Raw genomic sequence first — 17812 nt, 5'->3', positions numbered from 1 at the left:
TCTAAGTGGCTCTACAAAATCAAGCATGGAGCCGATGGAAGTGCAGAAAGTTCAAGGCTCGCTTTGTTGCTCGAGGCTTCTCTCAAAAGGAAGGTGTAGATAACGATGAGATATTTGCACTTGTTGCCCAATACACCACCATCCGCTTGATCATAGCCCTTGCTGCTTTGCAAGGATGGAACCTACATCGGATGGATGTCAAGACCGCTTTCTTGCATGGTTCAATTAAAGAGGAAGTCTATGTCGAACAACCCGAGGGGTTTGATATTCACAATCGGGAATCTCATGTATACAGATTGAAGAAAGCTCTTTATGGGTTGAAGCAAGCACCCCGAGCTTGTTATGAGAGGATCGATAGCTATTTGATGAAGCTCGGATTCACTAGGAGTGAAGCCGATTCGAACCTTTACTTTAAGGTTAAAGATGATAGACCTCTCATACTGGTGCTTTATGTAGATGACCTCTTTCTGACTGGTGCAGACCCTCCCATTCACAAATGTAAGAGGGAGTTGGGTTCCGAATTTGATATGTTGGACCTAGGACTGATGCACTACTTCCTAGGGTTGGAGGTCTAGCAAAAGCCAGGAGAAATTTTCCTATCTCAAGGAAAATACGTTGTGAAGATATTGGAAAGATTTGGGATGGTAGACTGCAAGCCCGTGACTATCTTGATGGAGCTTAACTTTAAGAAGTTATGCGTAGTGTTGCCAGACCTAAACTGGTAAATGCTTCTAAGTATCATCGACTCATAGGAGCACTGATGTTCTTGGTGAACTCCTGTCTAGATATATGTTTCGCAATTAACACGTTGAGCCAATATATGGTTGAGCCTCATCACTCACATTGGATTGGTGCCAAGAATTTTATGAGATATCTTCGGGGCACAATCACTCATGGACTGAGATTCACTGTCGTTGATTGAGGTTGCATTGTTATCTTGATGTTGATTGGGCTGGTAGTGTGGTGGATCGCAAGAGCACTTCTGGGTGTTGTTTTTCTTTGGGATCTACTTCGATATCCTAGATGAGCAAGAAGCAGAAATCGGTTGCCTTGAGCACCGCTGAGGCTGAATACATAGCTGCTAGTATGGCCTCCTGTGAAGTTGTCTGGTTGAGGAAGTTCTTCAGTGAGCTGTTTGGACATGTGTTGGATACCACTGTGATCCTCTGCGACAACCAGAGTGGGATCTGATTATTAGAGAATCTCTTATTTCATGATCACTCCAAGCATATAGATATCAGGTACCACTTTATCCGGGATACAGTACAACAAGCAGCAATAAGGCTCCATCACATTGGGACCGATGAGCAAGTCGCTGATATTCTGACAAAACCCCTGGGAAAGGTCAAGTTCTTCGCCTTTTGAGAATGACTAGGAGTCGTGGAGAGACCCTCTTGTGACGGTCCTGTGTGATATGGACATTGAGCTCTGGGAGCTCCGGGGGGCTTGGGGTACTTCTTGGAGCGATGAGCAACCACAGGGTGAGTGGTTCGGCCTTCCCCTAGTGGTTTGCTGTGTACAAGGTGAGTGGTTCAGCCTTCCCTTTTGATACCCCATGGCGGCATGTAGGCAGGATGAGTGGTTCATCCTTCTCCTGCTGAGACATCCTACCCATGCAGTCTAGGACTCATGGGAAGTACCTCTCATCTAGCCAATGAATAGGGAAATGAGGATAGGGACCATAGTACTACCGATGGACGCATCATGTACTACTGTACTCCCTATGCTAGGATGACTGATATTGATCTGGGATCAATTGGAAGTGACTTTGAGTCAGTAAGAGTGGTATGACACACTCTCTTTTGATTGGAACTGACTTCGGGTCAGTAAGAGTGGTATGCGACACTCTCTTTTATTTGGGACTAACTTTGGGTCAGTAGAGAATGGTATGATACATTCTCGATCACTTCTTCTTCTTCATAGCAGAGTAGCGCAGAACAGTGCATTGATGGCAAAGATAGTACCGACAGACAAATGGATTAGCAGATGGAGTATCCCTAGTTGAGAGGGAGTGTTAAAATTGGCAACTAGGGCCAAAATCCACATGGGTCATCTTATTTATGACAACTGATATTTTTCTAGGCTTCCTCTCTTTGAGAGGTGTAGGATTGACCTAAAGATCATCCAATTCCGACATGTATATATGGAGATATGAATTTATTTATATTCTTGACAATTTGTCAAGGTCGGCCACCAAGCAAAACAGTGATTTTCACCCCGAACTTAACCTCAACGTTGCATATAAAAGGAGACCTTATGGCATTATTTCACCATCTCATCCTCTCATCCTTCTCTCTCCTCTCTTGTTTGGGTACGCATAGCTGGAGCAAAATCTCTCACACGTGCGAAGAAGGAAGTATGTTTTCTGTTTAGGGCAGCGTTGACCGAGTTTGACCGAATTGCAAAATTGTTGTCTGAGTGTGTTGACCTCTAGCGTTGACCTGTTCTGACTGTGGATTGGGTGAGGTGTCTTCTCCTTGGAAAGCCGCAGATCTGGGCACTGAAATCGAGGTGATCTGACCTCTCATTTGACCAACGTTGACTGCCCTATATCTGGCTGCAATTTGACTTTTGTTGACCAGTTTTTGACTGGAATTTTTCGGACTATTTTGAGTTGTTTGAGGTTGCTATTGGAGGCCGAAGTTGACTGGGTTTGACCGAGCTGTTTAGAGGAAGAATTTTGCCATGTTTGACCAACGTTGACTTTTCTGGTTAGGGCTTTTCTGCTGCTGCAATAAATTATCAAATTTGTAATTTGTACTATCTCTCTCTCTGCTAAACTATTGCAGAATATAAGAAGAATTGATCAAGGGTTTCACCACATTGGAATTTGACCTTGGCTAGTGCCACATCTTGTGTCCTCTTATCTTGGATTGTCTTCTACCATTTATATTTATGTTCTATCTACATTTTACTATCACGCTGATGTGATTGCTAAACTGGATATTGATATTGGGCTAATAAAGAAATTGAAGTAAATTGCTCTTAAGCATAGAACATACCATTGTTACCTAAAATTAACATTTAGGGTTGACTTGTATTTTTGGAGTTTCTAAGACTTTCTAGACTCAAAATAAATTATTTTTCCAATTACATTTTGTCCGAATGGGTCTTATAAACATGTTGATGACTCCTTTGAATCATGACAATAAAGCCTAAGATTTAGCAAACCTTAGAAGCATGAAGAACATGCTTTTACCTAGAAGACCATCAATAAAGACCATGAAACCCATGCTTTTTTTCTTCTCATGTTTGTTACATAAGATACATATTGAAATGAGTATCCTACAATTATGAAGACTGAAACTAGTTACATTTTCACACTCCCTCTTAACTATGGAGGTATTCATAAATGTACAACCAGTACAACATCATTCTCAAACTGAAGAGTTCTCATAAGAAGAGTCAGATTGATAAGCATCATCATTATGACCAACACCGTCTCTGAGGCCTAACTAGACAAGCTTTACTTCATTCAAGAGTATTATGCTGGGAGGTCGCACTACCTCTACAAGACACATACCTCATCCGGATGTCCACAAGGTATGTCCTTTTAGGACTATTCTTATCTTGGATCTCCACTCCTAAGTCATCAAAGAATATTGGTCCTCTTCAACCACTCTTATCTTGGATACCTGTACCACCCTCAAAGAGTATCGGTACCTTTCCTTTCTTGGACGCTAGATCCTCAAGGAAACCGTAGATGCTTATCTGATCCTCCACCATTCTTTCTTCATCACTTGATAAAGAGAATGCACATGTGATGTGCAACATCACTCCCTCTCAATCGGGGACGACATCCCTATTCTTCCTAGAGAATATATCCTTGCTCCTATTCAAGGAGTCTCCTTTGCTTCCTCTCAAAACCAAAGGAGATTCCAAACTTCCTTTCAATAGTTGAAGCCAACATCACAAGCCTTATGGCTTGTCTTCATGAGAGTGTCATCTACTTGATCTTCATAGCTACATGGCTCCTTCTTTACCTCTCTTATATCGAGCTTCCTTTCTTCCGTGGTATCGTGGAGCCATCTTTTCTCTCCAATCTTGTGACAGGTTCCAAGTCATTCTTCTTGCTCATCACTTTCATCTTCATCGTCATAGATGAAGACATTGTATTGAGCTTTCCCAAGCTTCAAGCTTCTCCATGAAAGTGATCTTCCTTTTGACCTTTGGGTTATCTTCTCTTATTGATACCTTTCAATCCATATATAATCAAATCTTGACTTCACAGTTGCCAAGTATCAGATTTTGAAATTCCCTCAATATTCTTCATACATTTCCATTCACACAGTTGAACTTATCTCAATTGTCATCATGTATTCCTACAACATTCTTCCAAGTCACAAAATAATATGTTAACCAGATAACCCATAATAATTAAAATCAGAGGTACCGCATCCAGATGACCTTCTTGTCCAATCTCCATATGAACCTCCTTCATGCATCAAAGTGCCCAAGGATCGAACTTGATTACCAAGTTACAACTTTTCTTTCCGAAGATTATACTGCATGTTAGTCATTATTCTATATATACTCTAGAGAAAGTCCTAATTCTTTATTCATTCTTGAGTAAGCCAATTTTTTCTCTTTAAAACATCACGTAATCACAAAGAGCCTACAACCTGACCCATTGCATTCCTTCATCCTTTAACAGTATTGTTTCCACTTTACATGGAATGTATACTAACCTTGTCATAATGCTTCTCCCAAGAACCTTCCATAATGATGGTTCTTTTAGGATCTTAATGATCCATCTAAGCAAGATCACTGCATCTAACATAATGTTAGATAATGCATGGATGATCAATATGCAAAACAAGGTATCTATCTATCCTTAAAGACAAGATGAATTCTAAAAGGAAACTTAACCAACTAGACTCTACTTATGCTACTATCACATACTTTTCTCTAAAAATCAAAAATCCTTCTAAAGTAAGCAACAATGCATACTATCATAAAGGAAAGATCAATCTTTATCACGAACCTCTCAAACAAGATGCCTTCTTTAATAGTAAAGATCTTTCACTTCTTCTTTCTTCGGCTTCTTCTCAAGTTCTCCCACGGCCTCAACGACACGAGCTTCGCTTCTTTCCTTTCTCTTGTTGTTTTGTTGCCTTGGACAGTCCCTCTTAAAGTGTCCAAACTCATTGCACTTAAAGCATTAAACCTTGGACATATCTTTCTTCTTGGACTTTCCAAACTTTCCCTTCTTCAGCTTCTTGATTCTAGCTAGAAAGGCTTGAGATTGTTCATCTGATCCAATGTCATCTTTTATCTTGATCCTTGATTCCTCCAAAATGAATTGACCCCACAACTCATCAAAGGGAGTTGAATCTTTCTTGCAGTAGATGGTTGTAGCAAAGTTGTTTCATTCCATTGGTAATGCATTTAACACACAAATGGTCATTTATGAATAACAGATGGTTTCTCCGAGCCCCTACAAGTGATCTCTTAATTTAGAGATCCTCATTAGAAAGGATGACATGTCCTCATCCTTTGATTTCTTCATTTTATATAGCTTATTCCGCAAGGACATCTTTTGTCCTAATGTACTCACAGAGTACAAGTTTACTAGCTTCTCATACATAGCCTTGGAAGTGTTCAAGTTTGCAACTAATGGAACAAGAGGATCCTTAATGGATCCAATTATGATCCTTTGTACCCTTACTTCCCCCTTCTTGTACTTCGCTAGATCTTGACTCTTGTCTTTGCTCGGTTCAGTAATATCGCCAGTAACATACTCCATTACCTCATGTTCAACAAGAGCCAAGTCAATTCTTTTTTTCCATGCTAGGAAATTTGATTCTCCAACAAGCTTATTGCTCTCCTTGCAAAAAGAACCCATATGACCTGTAGATTCAGACATGATGTAATAATATGATACTTACTTGATAACCAAGATTTTCCTTGATGATGTCTCCAACCCTCTTGATGTCTTCAAATATCCTTGAAAGATGTTTACTAGGGTTTCTTCAACAACAACTTCCAAGAGTGATGATTGATAACAAGATCCTTTAATGCTTCCTTTAAAGAGGCCTACCAATGAACCTTCAACTAGATCCCTTTTAAAGAGAATCCTTCTTGAAGTTTTCTTCTTCAGGCTTTCCTTGAGAGTTTCCTTTTTTCCTTCCCCTTGACAAGTAATTCCTTCTAGTGTGTCCTTCCAGTTGCCTTCCATGTTCACCTTAGTTCTGATACCATGTTGGAAAAATGCAAAGTGGCAGCTACTAAATCTTATTTTCCTTAACCTTAATACTTGCTTATGAACTTCGTTAATCTTCTTGATGTTCTTTAGTTAGATCTTTTCATCAAACAAATATCAAGAACAAAACAACAACAACAGAGGACACGGAAATTAGCCTCTCGACCAGGCAAAAACCCCTCTAAGGGGAAAACCTGGAAAAAATCTTCTCTTCTTATAGAAACTGCTTCAAATGAGACACAAAGACCCAAACCCTAGACCAAGTCCTTCTCTACGTACCACATTAGCCCTTTTTCAAGTCCTTGATTCTGCACCAACTAGCTTTAAACTGCAACTTCAACCTGCTAGCTTCAATGCTGCAACTCGTCCTACAACTTCAACCCTGCAATTTCAGCCTTGCAGCTTCCACTGAAACCCTGATTTAGCTTCCTCCTGAGACCTTCTTAGCGCAAGACAACTCCTAGGGTCAACGAGGTCAAGGTAGGGTATTCTTCCTTCCAGCTACAAGAATTTGCACTTCGTCCTACTGCAACTCACTCTTTCTACTTCGGCCTCCTTCTGCAACACCAGAAACCCTAGAATTTTGCACGTGTAAGAGAGATAGGGCCCAAAAACAAAGATTTTGCTTCCTTCTTGGATTCTTCTTGCCTCTTAGACCTTCGCTCTCCTTTTCTCTTGCTTCCCAGCTAAAGATCGAACTTATTCTTGTCTTATCAAGCTTGTGAAGTGAGTGTGTCCCAAATGAGGTCAAACTACTCCTTTATATAGCCTTTCCAAGTGGTCGAATTCCCTCATTTAGGCCGACTTGAAGATATCAAGGCTGACTTGTATTTTTGGAGTTTCCAAGACTTTCTAGACTCAAAATAAATTCTTTTTCCAATTACATTTTGTCTGGAAGGGTCTTATAAACATGATGATGACTCCTTTGACTCATGACAATAAATCCTAAAACTTAACAAACCATAGAAGCATGAAGAACATGCTTTTACCTAGAAGACCATCAATAAAGAGCGTGAATCTCATGCTTTAATAATAGCTTATTCTTTTCTTCTCTTGTTTGTTACATAGGATACATATTGAAATGAGTACAACAATTATGAAGACTGAAACTAGTTACATTTTCAACAGTGAGTGCTTACTCTCTTGTTTTGCACAGGTTTATGCTCCTTGAAAAGCATTGTAGTGTTCTTTTCCATTCTATTGTTAGTGAAGGTTATTCCCTTTGAGAAAGCTTTCTTGTATGGTCTTGGTTTTCATAGCATGTCTTGATTACAAAAGGGATTACTTGGTCTCTTTAGTACCCTTATCCCTACTCTTATCCATAAGCATAGAAATAACAACTTTGAAAAGACATCTTACTTGACCCCATAATCCCAAAGTGGAGAAGTCATTTAAGCTTACTCCCAACAACCAACCCAAAAACCTAAAAAACCCTAATCTTTTTTCTTTTATGTCATATAAAACACAAACATAAAAAAAGTAAGAAACCCAAATAGTCAAAAAATATTTATTTATTGTCTATAACAAAGTTCACTAGTTATTTTCTTTATCTTTACAATTTTGTCTGAGGGTTTACAGTGAATTATTGATTTTTAACAATAATTAGGCAAAGTAGCCCCATAAATTTGTGCTTAATGGTTTTATATAACATCTTGTGGACCGATTAAAGAATTTTACTAGATTTGGAAATTAATTATAGCAAAACAAATCAAATTTGGTGAAACAATAAAGCTAGGGTTTACTCCATAAAGGTGTATTATAGGCCTACCCTACCTCATATTTCATTGTTGGATTGTTGTTAAAGGTTATCTAACACATTCAAACAATGAAACTTGTCTCCTAAGTGACTTACATTGCATATTTTTCAACTTGGAGAATTTTGAGTAAAACCCTAGGAGTATCCACACCCCTTTTATACAAGTTTTTGCTAATTTCACATTTGTATATCATTTGAACTCATATTTATCAATATGGGGCTGCTTTTACATGCATATTTTATTTTCCTAGTCAAGGAGCCCAATATATATCATTAGAAGTGCGTGTTTTGAAGCACTCTTGGGTGGCTTTTCCTCATCCAAAATCTGCATTTTTTGTTTTTTTTCATAAATCAGATTCTAAAAAGTTTGGACAGCAGAAAGCTCATCCATTTTGTATCATCGAATCAAGAGCTAATTTTATAATATCATTTGTCATATATTTGTGCAAATCTACATCATTCTTTGATGGTAAAAAGTATAATTTGTCTAGCTTAAAGGTTTATATTTCTATTATAGGATATTTTATAGCAGATTTCAGCACGTAGGATGTAGCTCCTATGCCTTATTAATAAGTAGTGATTAATGCCTTAACTCTTTATTGAATAATCTAAAGTTATTTTGTCACTAGATTGGCACTGGTCTATCTAACTTACATTGAGGTGTCTGTTGGTGAAATGAATTGTTTAGTGTCTACAAAAATATACTTTGCAAATTCACGAATTGGAATACCCCCCATGGCTTCAAGCGTTAAATCTCTAATACCAAGTCTAATTTATTTATACCTCAACAATTACTTTATACCCAAAAATTATTTACTCAGTAAAAACTGAAAACTGCTAGTATATAAATTCACTGGTATTTTAACTTTCAGAAATTAAATTTGCAGCGAAAACAAAATAGGGAAACCAATCACACTGCAGAAAAAAATTCTGCCAAAAACGATCTTCCTTCACTTTATATTGCTCAAGAATATTAGGGGCTAGACCCACAAAGAATACACAGAAAAATTACAGCTGCTTGGAACCTGGAAATTGGCCACTCTGGAAAATCAGCCTTATGGAATTTGACCCTCCTTGAACTTGATCCTCGTGAAATTTTCAGCCCGGGAAAATCGATCTCCTTCACCAGCTAACTCGACCCCTCTTTCTCCCTTCGTACACCCCTTGTGCACTTGAGAAAAATCAGGCCCTGGATAATTTGGCCTTCCTCCAAAACTCGGCCCTCCTCTTCAGTGGCCTCTCTTTCCTAGATTCGGCCTCCCTAAAATTTGCTCCCAGACTTTTCTTGCTGCAATCATTTTCCCTTCTCTTCAGCCCTGGAGTCTCTCACTCCTTGGGAAAATCGCTCTCTCAACAAAAGCAATGTAATGTGTCTTCATCCTCTCCCATAGATTCTCTTAATAATTTCTCCTCTCGAACAACCACCTAAAGGGAATTGCTTCTCCTACATGCTACACAAAAGCCTATGCAAAAGACCTTCCAAAGCTACAAAATCAACACTCCCTTCTAGCAAGGAAGGGATTCTTCAACACCCCAAACTTGACTCTGTAGAAAACAAATTCACCCTTCACTATAGGCTTGGTGAGAAAACTTGCTACCTACTCTCCTATGGAAATGTATTGCAATTTCACAACACCTCTTTGGACCCTGTCTCTGATGAAGTGGTACCTAATCTCTATATACCTGGACCTATCATGAAACATTGGATTCTTTGAATGCTTGATGCAGCTTGGGTTAATGCAATGAACCATTGTAGGCCCCATCTCAAGACCAAACAACCTTGAGAGCATTTTGCAAAGCCATATGGCTTCACAACTTTCCAAACTCATTGCCATGTACTTGGCCTTTACTGAGCTAAGTGCAACTAAGTGTGCTTCATGCTAAACCACAAGATCACAGCCGACCCCAAGCTAAAACATCTAGATGTGCTCTTCCTGTCCACTGCACTCCCAACCCAATCCAAATCTTATAGCCTTGCAACTACATTCCACCAACTCTGACATATCTCAATCCAAAGTCCATTGTACCTTGGACATACCTCAACACATGCTTCACTACCACCCAATGAACCCTCCTCGGTTCCACCATTAACTGACTAAGTGTATATTCACAGCAAAACATATATTTAGTCTAGTATTAACCAAATATATCAACGACCCGATCAACTGCCTATACAATGTGGGATCCACCAACTCACCCTTCATAAGCATTAAGCTTCCTCAAGTTGGTAATCATGGGTGTAGAAATCGTCCTGCAATTCTCCATCCTAAATCTCTTCAGAATCTCAACTACATACTTGCCTTGCCAATCCAAATGGTCATGGCCTATACAAATTGAGGCTTGCCATGTGTCCCCTTTTTAATGCACCCCAATGGACTACACTACAATCACCTCCATAGCAAGTTAAAACTTGGTCATAGATCTAAATTCCAACAAATGAGCCAAATTTCTATGATTTTAGAACCCACGCTAATAGAAGCATGCCATGTCTTTCTCCACTGCTCCACCAAAGAACTTAAACCTTCATTGTGGGTCAATCTCCATTATCAATTCCAACCAATGAACAATTTGAAATGGCTCTGAGTATGGACCCCTTGACTAAGCCCCATGCCACTCCCCCCAGGAATCCTTTTGTATTGTTGATTGCTAAACTAATGGATGACAGATTTGTGCAAGTCCAAACAACCCCCTCTCCCCAGCACGCAAGTTTAAACCTGCATAAATGGGAGAGCACCACATGCCCTACTCCTATGGCTTCCACTCCTTACAAAGGAACATACAACTCTTCTTAGATATTAACCTTGTTCATCGATCTAGGAATTGTCTCTATGGCCCGAATCATTATGAGTAGTAAAGATACCTCCCTTACAAGTTGCATGTTTATAAATTGCATTAATAGGAAATGCCATGTCCCTGGCATGAAAACTCAATAACTCTCAAAATATGCAAAACTCAGCACCAGCCACGCTACAAACAACCTCTCCAATGAATCCTTAAGCTCATTTAATCCATTCAATCCTCTTAAACTCATTCAACAAGCAACAATGGAGATGAATCCCCATGGATACCTTTGAGACTAAGTTGCATGAAATGCCGAAACGTCTAGAAGTTTCTGAAATGGGGACAGCCCGAAACGCGACCCCCAGAAAATGGAAACGTGGTCAAAAAGTCATATATGTGTATATATATATATATATATATATATAGTCAATATTAAATAAATTATGGCACATTATTTTGCAAAAAAAGATATAATGAGACATAAATGACAATTTTAGAAGGAAATCCAAATTTATAATAACTCCAACAAATGTTTACATGATGCAAATATCCAAAATTAGCCTTTATAGATGAGGCTTTACATTCAAGGCTCCAAAATCAACCTTTATATGTGAAGCTATATGTGCTAAAACTGAAATAAAACATGAACTAAAGACAATCATGGCTACAGTAATATATCATTACTAATAAAACTCCTCATCCTCATCAACAAAGATAGAACAAGATTCTTGTTCAGCAAAAGAGGCAACTCTACTAGTGCTTCTAGTTGCACTTGCATCACCACTAGCACAAATATCAAGAGAAAAAAGAGAGAGCTCTAAATCTAGACATTATGCATCCACATCCCATTCTTTATGAGGTCCACAATGTGTGAGAAATGAGTGAATGAAGTGAATTTTTAAAGAAAAGAAGAGGCTCATAGGATTTCTAGAGAATTCAATTCTTCTCATCTTCTAGAGAATTCGATTTGTAATTTTTTTTACTAAATTTAGCTAACAGCCACATAAAAATTAGTTTATTAGTGTGTTTTGGTGTTAGATGGGACCCACGCCCTCTTTCCACTGCTTGAGATAGCTGAAAAAGGCCCAAAAAAATCTATTTTTCTTTTTGGTCGCCGAAACGTCGTCGGTTGTATCGTCCGGCGTTTCGAAATCCCAAAATGCCATACAATACGGCCAGCGGCATTTGAATCAAGTTTCGACGTTTCAAGCCATCCCGGGTACCGGTACGCCACAAAATCTAGCATTTCCTACAACATAGCTTTGAGATAATACAAGTGCATGCACAATGTGAGTAAACAACAAATGCAAGGAATACTTATATACAAGGAATGCCCCTCCCATGGCACTTAGTGCCTAATATGCATTTACATTTATACATGTAAAACACGAAAAAAAAATACATTTTGAGGGCAATAGATAACCAAGAATAACCAAGTATTTGCAAATTCATAAACAACATAGGAATACATATTTGTTATTGTGAATTCTCCACGAAATTATCTATGTCGAGCAACTTTCCACCCAACCATAAGTATTTAATGAGAATACCACCCACATGTTAAGCTATGAGGCCCCCAAGGTGAAGGAATCCATTTCACATCAATCGATTTCACTAACCCAACTCAATTCCCTTCATTGATTGACCAATAAATCCCCATAAGGTACTACAAGCAACTCTAACAGTGATCAAACCAATTCATGGTACTCTACTTCACCACCCCACACTACACCAAGAAGTTCTACTACTTTGCCCCACAGTCCCTCAAAGTACCCAACCTTATAGTGCTCTCTAGAGTGTTAAGAAACAACCCAATTTATTGTCTACCTTCTAGAAATCACCGAAGGAGTATCCTTTAAGCGACAATTCAATAGGGTTCAAAAATTCCTCTACACTCTTCTACAATTTTTATCCTCCGCCCAGATCCACTCTTACTCTTTTTGCAAGGTTCCTTTCTTGGTTACTCTGCAAATTGATTTCTAGCTTCTTTCTTTGGCTTATGGTTTATTGTTTATCATTGATTATTCCATACCCGCAATTCACAATTCTTTTTTATATATGTCTATATACATATACATATACATATACATATATATATATATATACATACATATACATATACATAAATATACATATATATACATATATATATATATATATGTATATGTATGTATACATATATATATGTATATATATATATATATATATATATATATGTATATGTATACATACATACATATACATATATATATATATATATATATATATATGTATATATATACATTACATATGTATATGTATGTATTTTTCTATAATGTAGCTTATTTATAGATCTAATCTTCTGCGGCTAGATCTAGATCTAATCTTCTGCCTTATTTCTTTACCGCTGGATTCTACAAGCAAGTAAAATATGGCTCCCAGCTTGGTGAAAATCGCTGCTAGCTCAGTTTTGTCCGCTTCTAGAGGGCAAGCTCCTGCCCATATCGTCAGTGAAGCCCCAGCTCCCACTGTCCAGGTGGTCCAGGCCTCACTCGATGAGGCTTTGAAGTTTTCCGAAAGTGCCCTAATCTATCGGTTCAATGGCTTTTGGCCACGGCTAACAGCTCTCCACAATTGGATCTCAGAGGTATGGAAGCCTGTCATTTCTGATGAAATTAATATCTACCCCTGTGCTAGGGGTTTTTTTATAGTAGATTTTGAAAATCCTGAAAGCAGACAATGTATTCTAGATTCCGGCCCTTGGTTTTGGGAAAACTCAGGCCTATTCATGAAGCCATGGAACCCATCATTCGATCCCTCAACAACAGTCATAACCTCAGCACTAGTTTGGGTGAGATTGCCAAGCCTACCCTTGCATCTCTGGAATCTCTCCTCGCTAAAAGCCATTGGAAATGCAATTGGGAAATTTTACTGCAGGTGTCCAAAAACAGAGGAATATGCCAGAACCACCTATGCACGCATCTGTGTGGAAATGGACTTCAGCGTCAGATTCCCAGCTGAAATAAACCTAACAAGTAAAGACTATGTGTGGAACCAGAAACTCGATTATGAAAGTGTCCTCTTCAGATGTCGATCCTGCTTTGAGACAGGCCATCTAGCCAAAAATTGCCCAAAAGCCTCCCAGAAAAATTTTGCTAGAAAAAACCACCACAGATCTACATGGTGGGAAGGAGCACAAAAAGAACACTACACTGTCATCAAAGAAGAATACTCTAGACCAAACTCTGAATCACAAGAAATCAAGCAAGAGAGAAACAGCTCTCAAGACAAGCAGGGAGAAAGCCCCGCCCAACAACAAAAAGGAGAACTCGACGACCCCTCAAGCATCAACAGTTATGAGGATTCGAACATCGCACAAAATAAATCTTCATTTAACAGCAAAGCAGATCTCCTAGGCCAAACTTCTTCTCCGACTATCTTTAAAAGGACGAACACGATAGACCGCGAAGCTAAGACACCAATGCCCCAAGAACCAGAAGAGATGCCCGATAAAGGAAGTTGGAAAATCGTAGAGAAAAAAAAGAAAGCTACAGCACCAATCTCGCCAAAAAATACGAGGAGCCAAACAATTAAAAACTAAGAGAATATTGTTCCGATAGACCAATTTGGTCTCAGTGGACATTAACCACTATCATCATCATCATATATATATATATATATATAGATCCTCCTCCCTCTTGGTCTCTTAAACTACCATATTTTCTAATGTGAATCCATGCCCTTGGTAGGGATGGTCAGTCAAGGAAAATGATGGCTAACATTACCTATATCAAAAAAGGAACGATGTACTCAATCCATGCTTCATAACTACGTGAAGGACCTAGCCAACCAACTTTTTACATGCATTCAATGATTGTTTTAATAAATCAAGGGAGATAGATAGTTTCAATTAAGGTACCTGATGCGAAAGAAATGAGTTCTAAAGCTAACACTTGGCATTATCGAGTTTATTTTCGCTTAAGCCCAATTTTCTTTTCCCCTCTAGTGGAATCATAGCCCCTCATGTTCTGCACAGCCAACTTGGACCATTTCACATTATATTTCAACATGAATTTTACATAGTTTGATTTTTCCATGACAAGCTTACTACATGGTCCCAATAATTATATTTGCATGATACATGCCTAACCATTCTCTAGTTTCGGTTGGCTTTGAGCTCCGTCTTAGCATATTTACATCATTTACATAATTTGATTTAATACAATCCAAATGGTCAAAATTGGGGTATTACATAATTCCTCATCAATTTACATAAAATTCCTCATGAATGCTAAACTTTTAAATAATATTTCCTCTCAAAGGTCATCAAATAAATGCAAAGACTTCTTCACTTTGCATGCATAAGAAACCTAAAAACGTAGAATAATCAATGCAATGCGTAATCCATAAACTTGAAATGAATGCCACCTTATAAAATTAATCCATCATCTAATATATAAGAAACCTTACTATTACACAAATGCAAAGACTTCCTTAATATTTACACAAATGCAAAGACTCCCTGGCTTTGCATGTATAAGCACTAGTGTTCTACGGGGACACATCCCCCAAGGTGGGGAAAGGATGGCTAACATTACCTATATCAAAAGGAAAGGTGTACTCAATCCATGCTTCATAACTACATGAAAGACCTACCCAACCAACTTTTTACATGCATTCAATGATTGTTTTAATAAATCAAGGGAGATAGATAGTTTCATTTAAGGTACATGATGGGAAAGAAATGAGATCCAAAGCTAACACTTGGCATTATCGGGTCCCCTCTAGTGAAATCATAGCCCCTCATGTTCTGCACAAACAACTTGGACCATTTTACATCATTCAACATGACTTTTACATAGTTTGATTTTGCCATGACAAACTTACTACATGGTCCCTATCATTATATTTGCATGATACATGCCTAACCATTCACTGGTTTGGGTTGGCCTTGAGCTCCGTGTTAGCATATTTACATCATTTACATAATTTGATTTAATACAATCCCAATGGTCAAATTTGGGGTGTTACATAATTCCTCATAAATTTACATAAAATTCCTCACAAATGCTAAACTTTTCAATAATATTTCCTCTCAAAGGTCATCATACAAATGCGAAGACTTCTTCACTTTGCATGCAAAGAACCCTAAAAACATAGAATAATCTGTGCAATGCATGATCCATAAACTTGAAATGAATACCAACTTATAAAATTAATCCATCATCTAATATAAAAGAAACCTTAATATTACACAAATGCCTGGCTTTGCATGCATAAGCACCAGTGTTCTACGGGGACACATCCTGCAGGGTGGGGGGAACACCCCCCACGTTTCCCATGCTTCTGGGATGGGGGGAGTCACGTGGGGAACGTTTTCCTACGTCCTGCTTCTATGTAAACGTGGAGAAGCATTTCCCCAATGTGCAGGATGTTTCTCCCCAAACGGGGGACTTATGGGTGTCACTCTTTCCTATCTTTGAGTTTGAGTAATTTCAATTTACTATTTCTGAGTTCAAAATCTATTATTTTTCTTAGTACTAATTAGATTCTAGAATGATGAATTTTAATTTATGTATCAATATTTTACAATTTCTGTTTCAATTATGCTTTTCATGAATCAATGTATTTCATTATTGAATGTGAATCTAAATCGTGTTTATATAATTTACAAACTTGAATTTAGCACTCTTTTACTGGTTACTATTTAGTATTTACATTGGACAATGACGAATTTGCATGGGATGAATTGATATTGCTGGGATTTCATCATTATCGTTATTTTTTTGAGACGGGAACCCCTGTGCTAGGGACCCTGACGTCCCCCCAATCTCCTCTGAATTTCCCCAAATTTTGCAGGTGCTTCCACACATCCCCCGTGTGTGTCTCCCCACTCCTGTGCTGCCTCGTCCCAGAAACCTGGTGGAGCATTGATAAGCAGCCCAAGGGCATAAGCATCTAATAATAATCTACATGTAAATCATGAACCATAAACTTGGAATTCCCAGCAACTCGAATGATTCCAGGAAGTATTGATTTCCATAAAAAAGTGTTAGACTATTACAACTGATTATACCCCTGATTCTGATACATGTTACTATTCCAGTATACAAGTAAAACATAATCAAAATATTTTTTACTCGCTAAAGAAGAAGAATTTGATGCACTGTCGGATCAACTAGTAAGTTTACACTTTTACATATAGATCTTTCATACAATAATATCACTTTTAGAGCAAAAGTTACATCAGAAAGAGGTCGATGTATAGATCCAGGTAAAATGAATATAACAAATAATCTTTGAAGGTCACAGTTTGTGAATAAAACTAACCTAAAAAATGTGCAAGGCCCTGGGCATCCATTGGATCAGAGAAACTCCCCACTCCCACACACAATGCTGCTGCTGCCTGCCAATGATTGATTATTAAGTAGAAAGCTTTCGAGCATCTTACGATTAACCAATTCACTAAATCAACTCGTGCACTACTTGTATATATACAATTTTCTGAAAAGAAGATAGAAAACACAGAACGCAAGAATTACAGTACAACATAAAGAATACTAGCATATTTAATAAACATCCAAACATATTAGTAGAACTAATTCTGTAGCTGACCTCATTCAAAAACTTTATATCAAAAAAGAAAGCCTTAATTTTGAACCATGCCATCTATTAAAACAATAAGACAAATTTCTTGCAGTTATTTCATGAACACCAAACTGCGCTACATCCATAGAATATAGGCTGCTTGTATAGTACATGAGGTACCTTGCAGGCAAAGCAAAGAGCATCTACCATTAGAATTATAAGCTCAATGTCTTCTACTTACAGAAGTTGGAACATAGTATCAAAAGACTTTTCCAGCATTTGTAGCTTCAGCATATCAAAAAGCACCAGGACATTGATTGATGTAAGATGGTAGATGTAAAGTGAAATAGTACTGCCTGGAACATCTACAACTGGAATAACAATCTCAACATCTTGTCCTTGCAGAAGTTGGAACATAGTATTAAAAGAATTTTCAACATATGTAGCTTTGGCAGATTAAAAGGTGCTAGGATGTTGGTTGATGTATGTTGGTAGATGTCAAGCGA

The 17812-nt window shown here is 38.1% G+C and overlaps 1 protein-coding gene across 3 annotated transcripts in view; it reads right to left on the bottom strand.

Annotated features, from left to right (window-relative positions):
- The window catches only part of LOC149160944 (nardilysin-like), a 413290-nt gene that overhangs the window by 352630 nt on the left and 42848 nt on the right, over positions 1-17812 (bottom strand). For all 3 annotated transcript variants that reach the window (XR_016261820.1, XM_089436840.1, XM_089436839.1), the window contains exon 2: positions 17049-17124. Coding sequence is in view for 2 of the 3 variants with exons in the window: in XM_089436840.1 (XP_089292966.1) it covers positions 17049-17124 (76 nt within the window). In the remaining variant the exon portion in view is untranslated. The remainder of the gene's footprint in view (positions 1-17048; positions 17125-17812) is intronic.

This window comes from Pinus tabuliformis, chromosome 5_2, assembly GCF_031772625.1.
Source record: "Pinus tabuliformis cultivar Carrire ecotype Pingquan chromosome 5_2, CPIR1, whole genome shotgun sequence".
Classification (NCBI taxonomy): Eukaryota; Viridiplantae; Streptophyta; class Pinopsida; order Pinales; family Pinaceae; genus Pinus; species Pinus tabuliformis.
The sequence above is the reverse complement of the archived record's forward strand: the minus strand, read 5'-3'. Positions and strand labels throughout refer to the sequence as shown.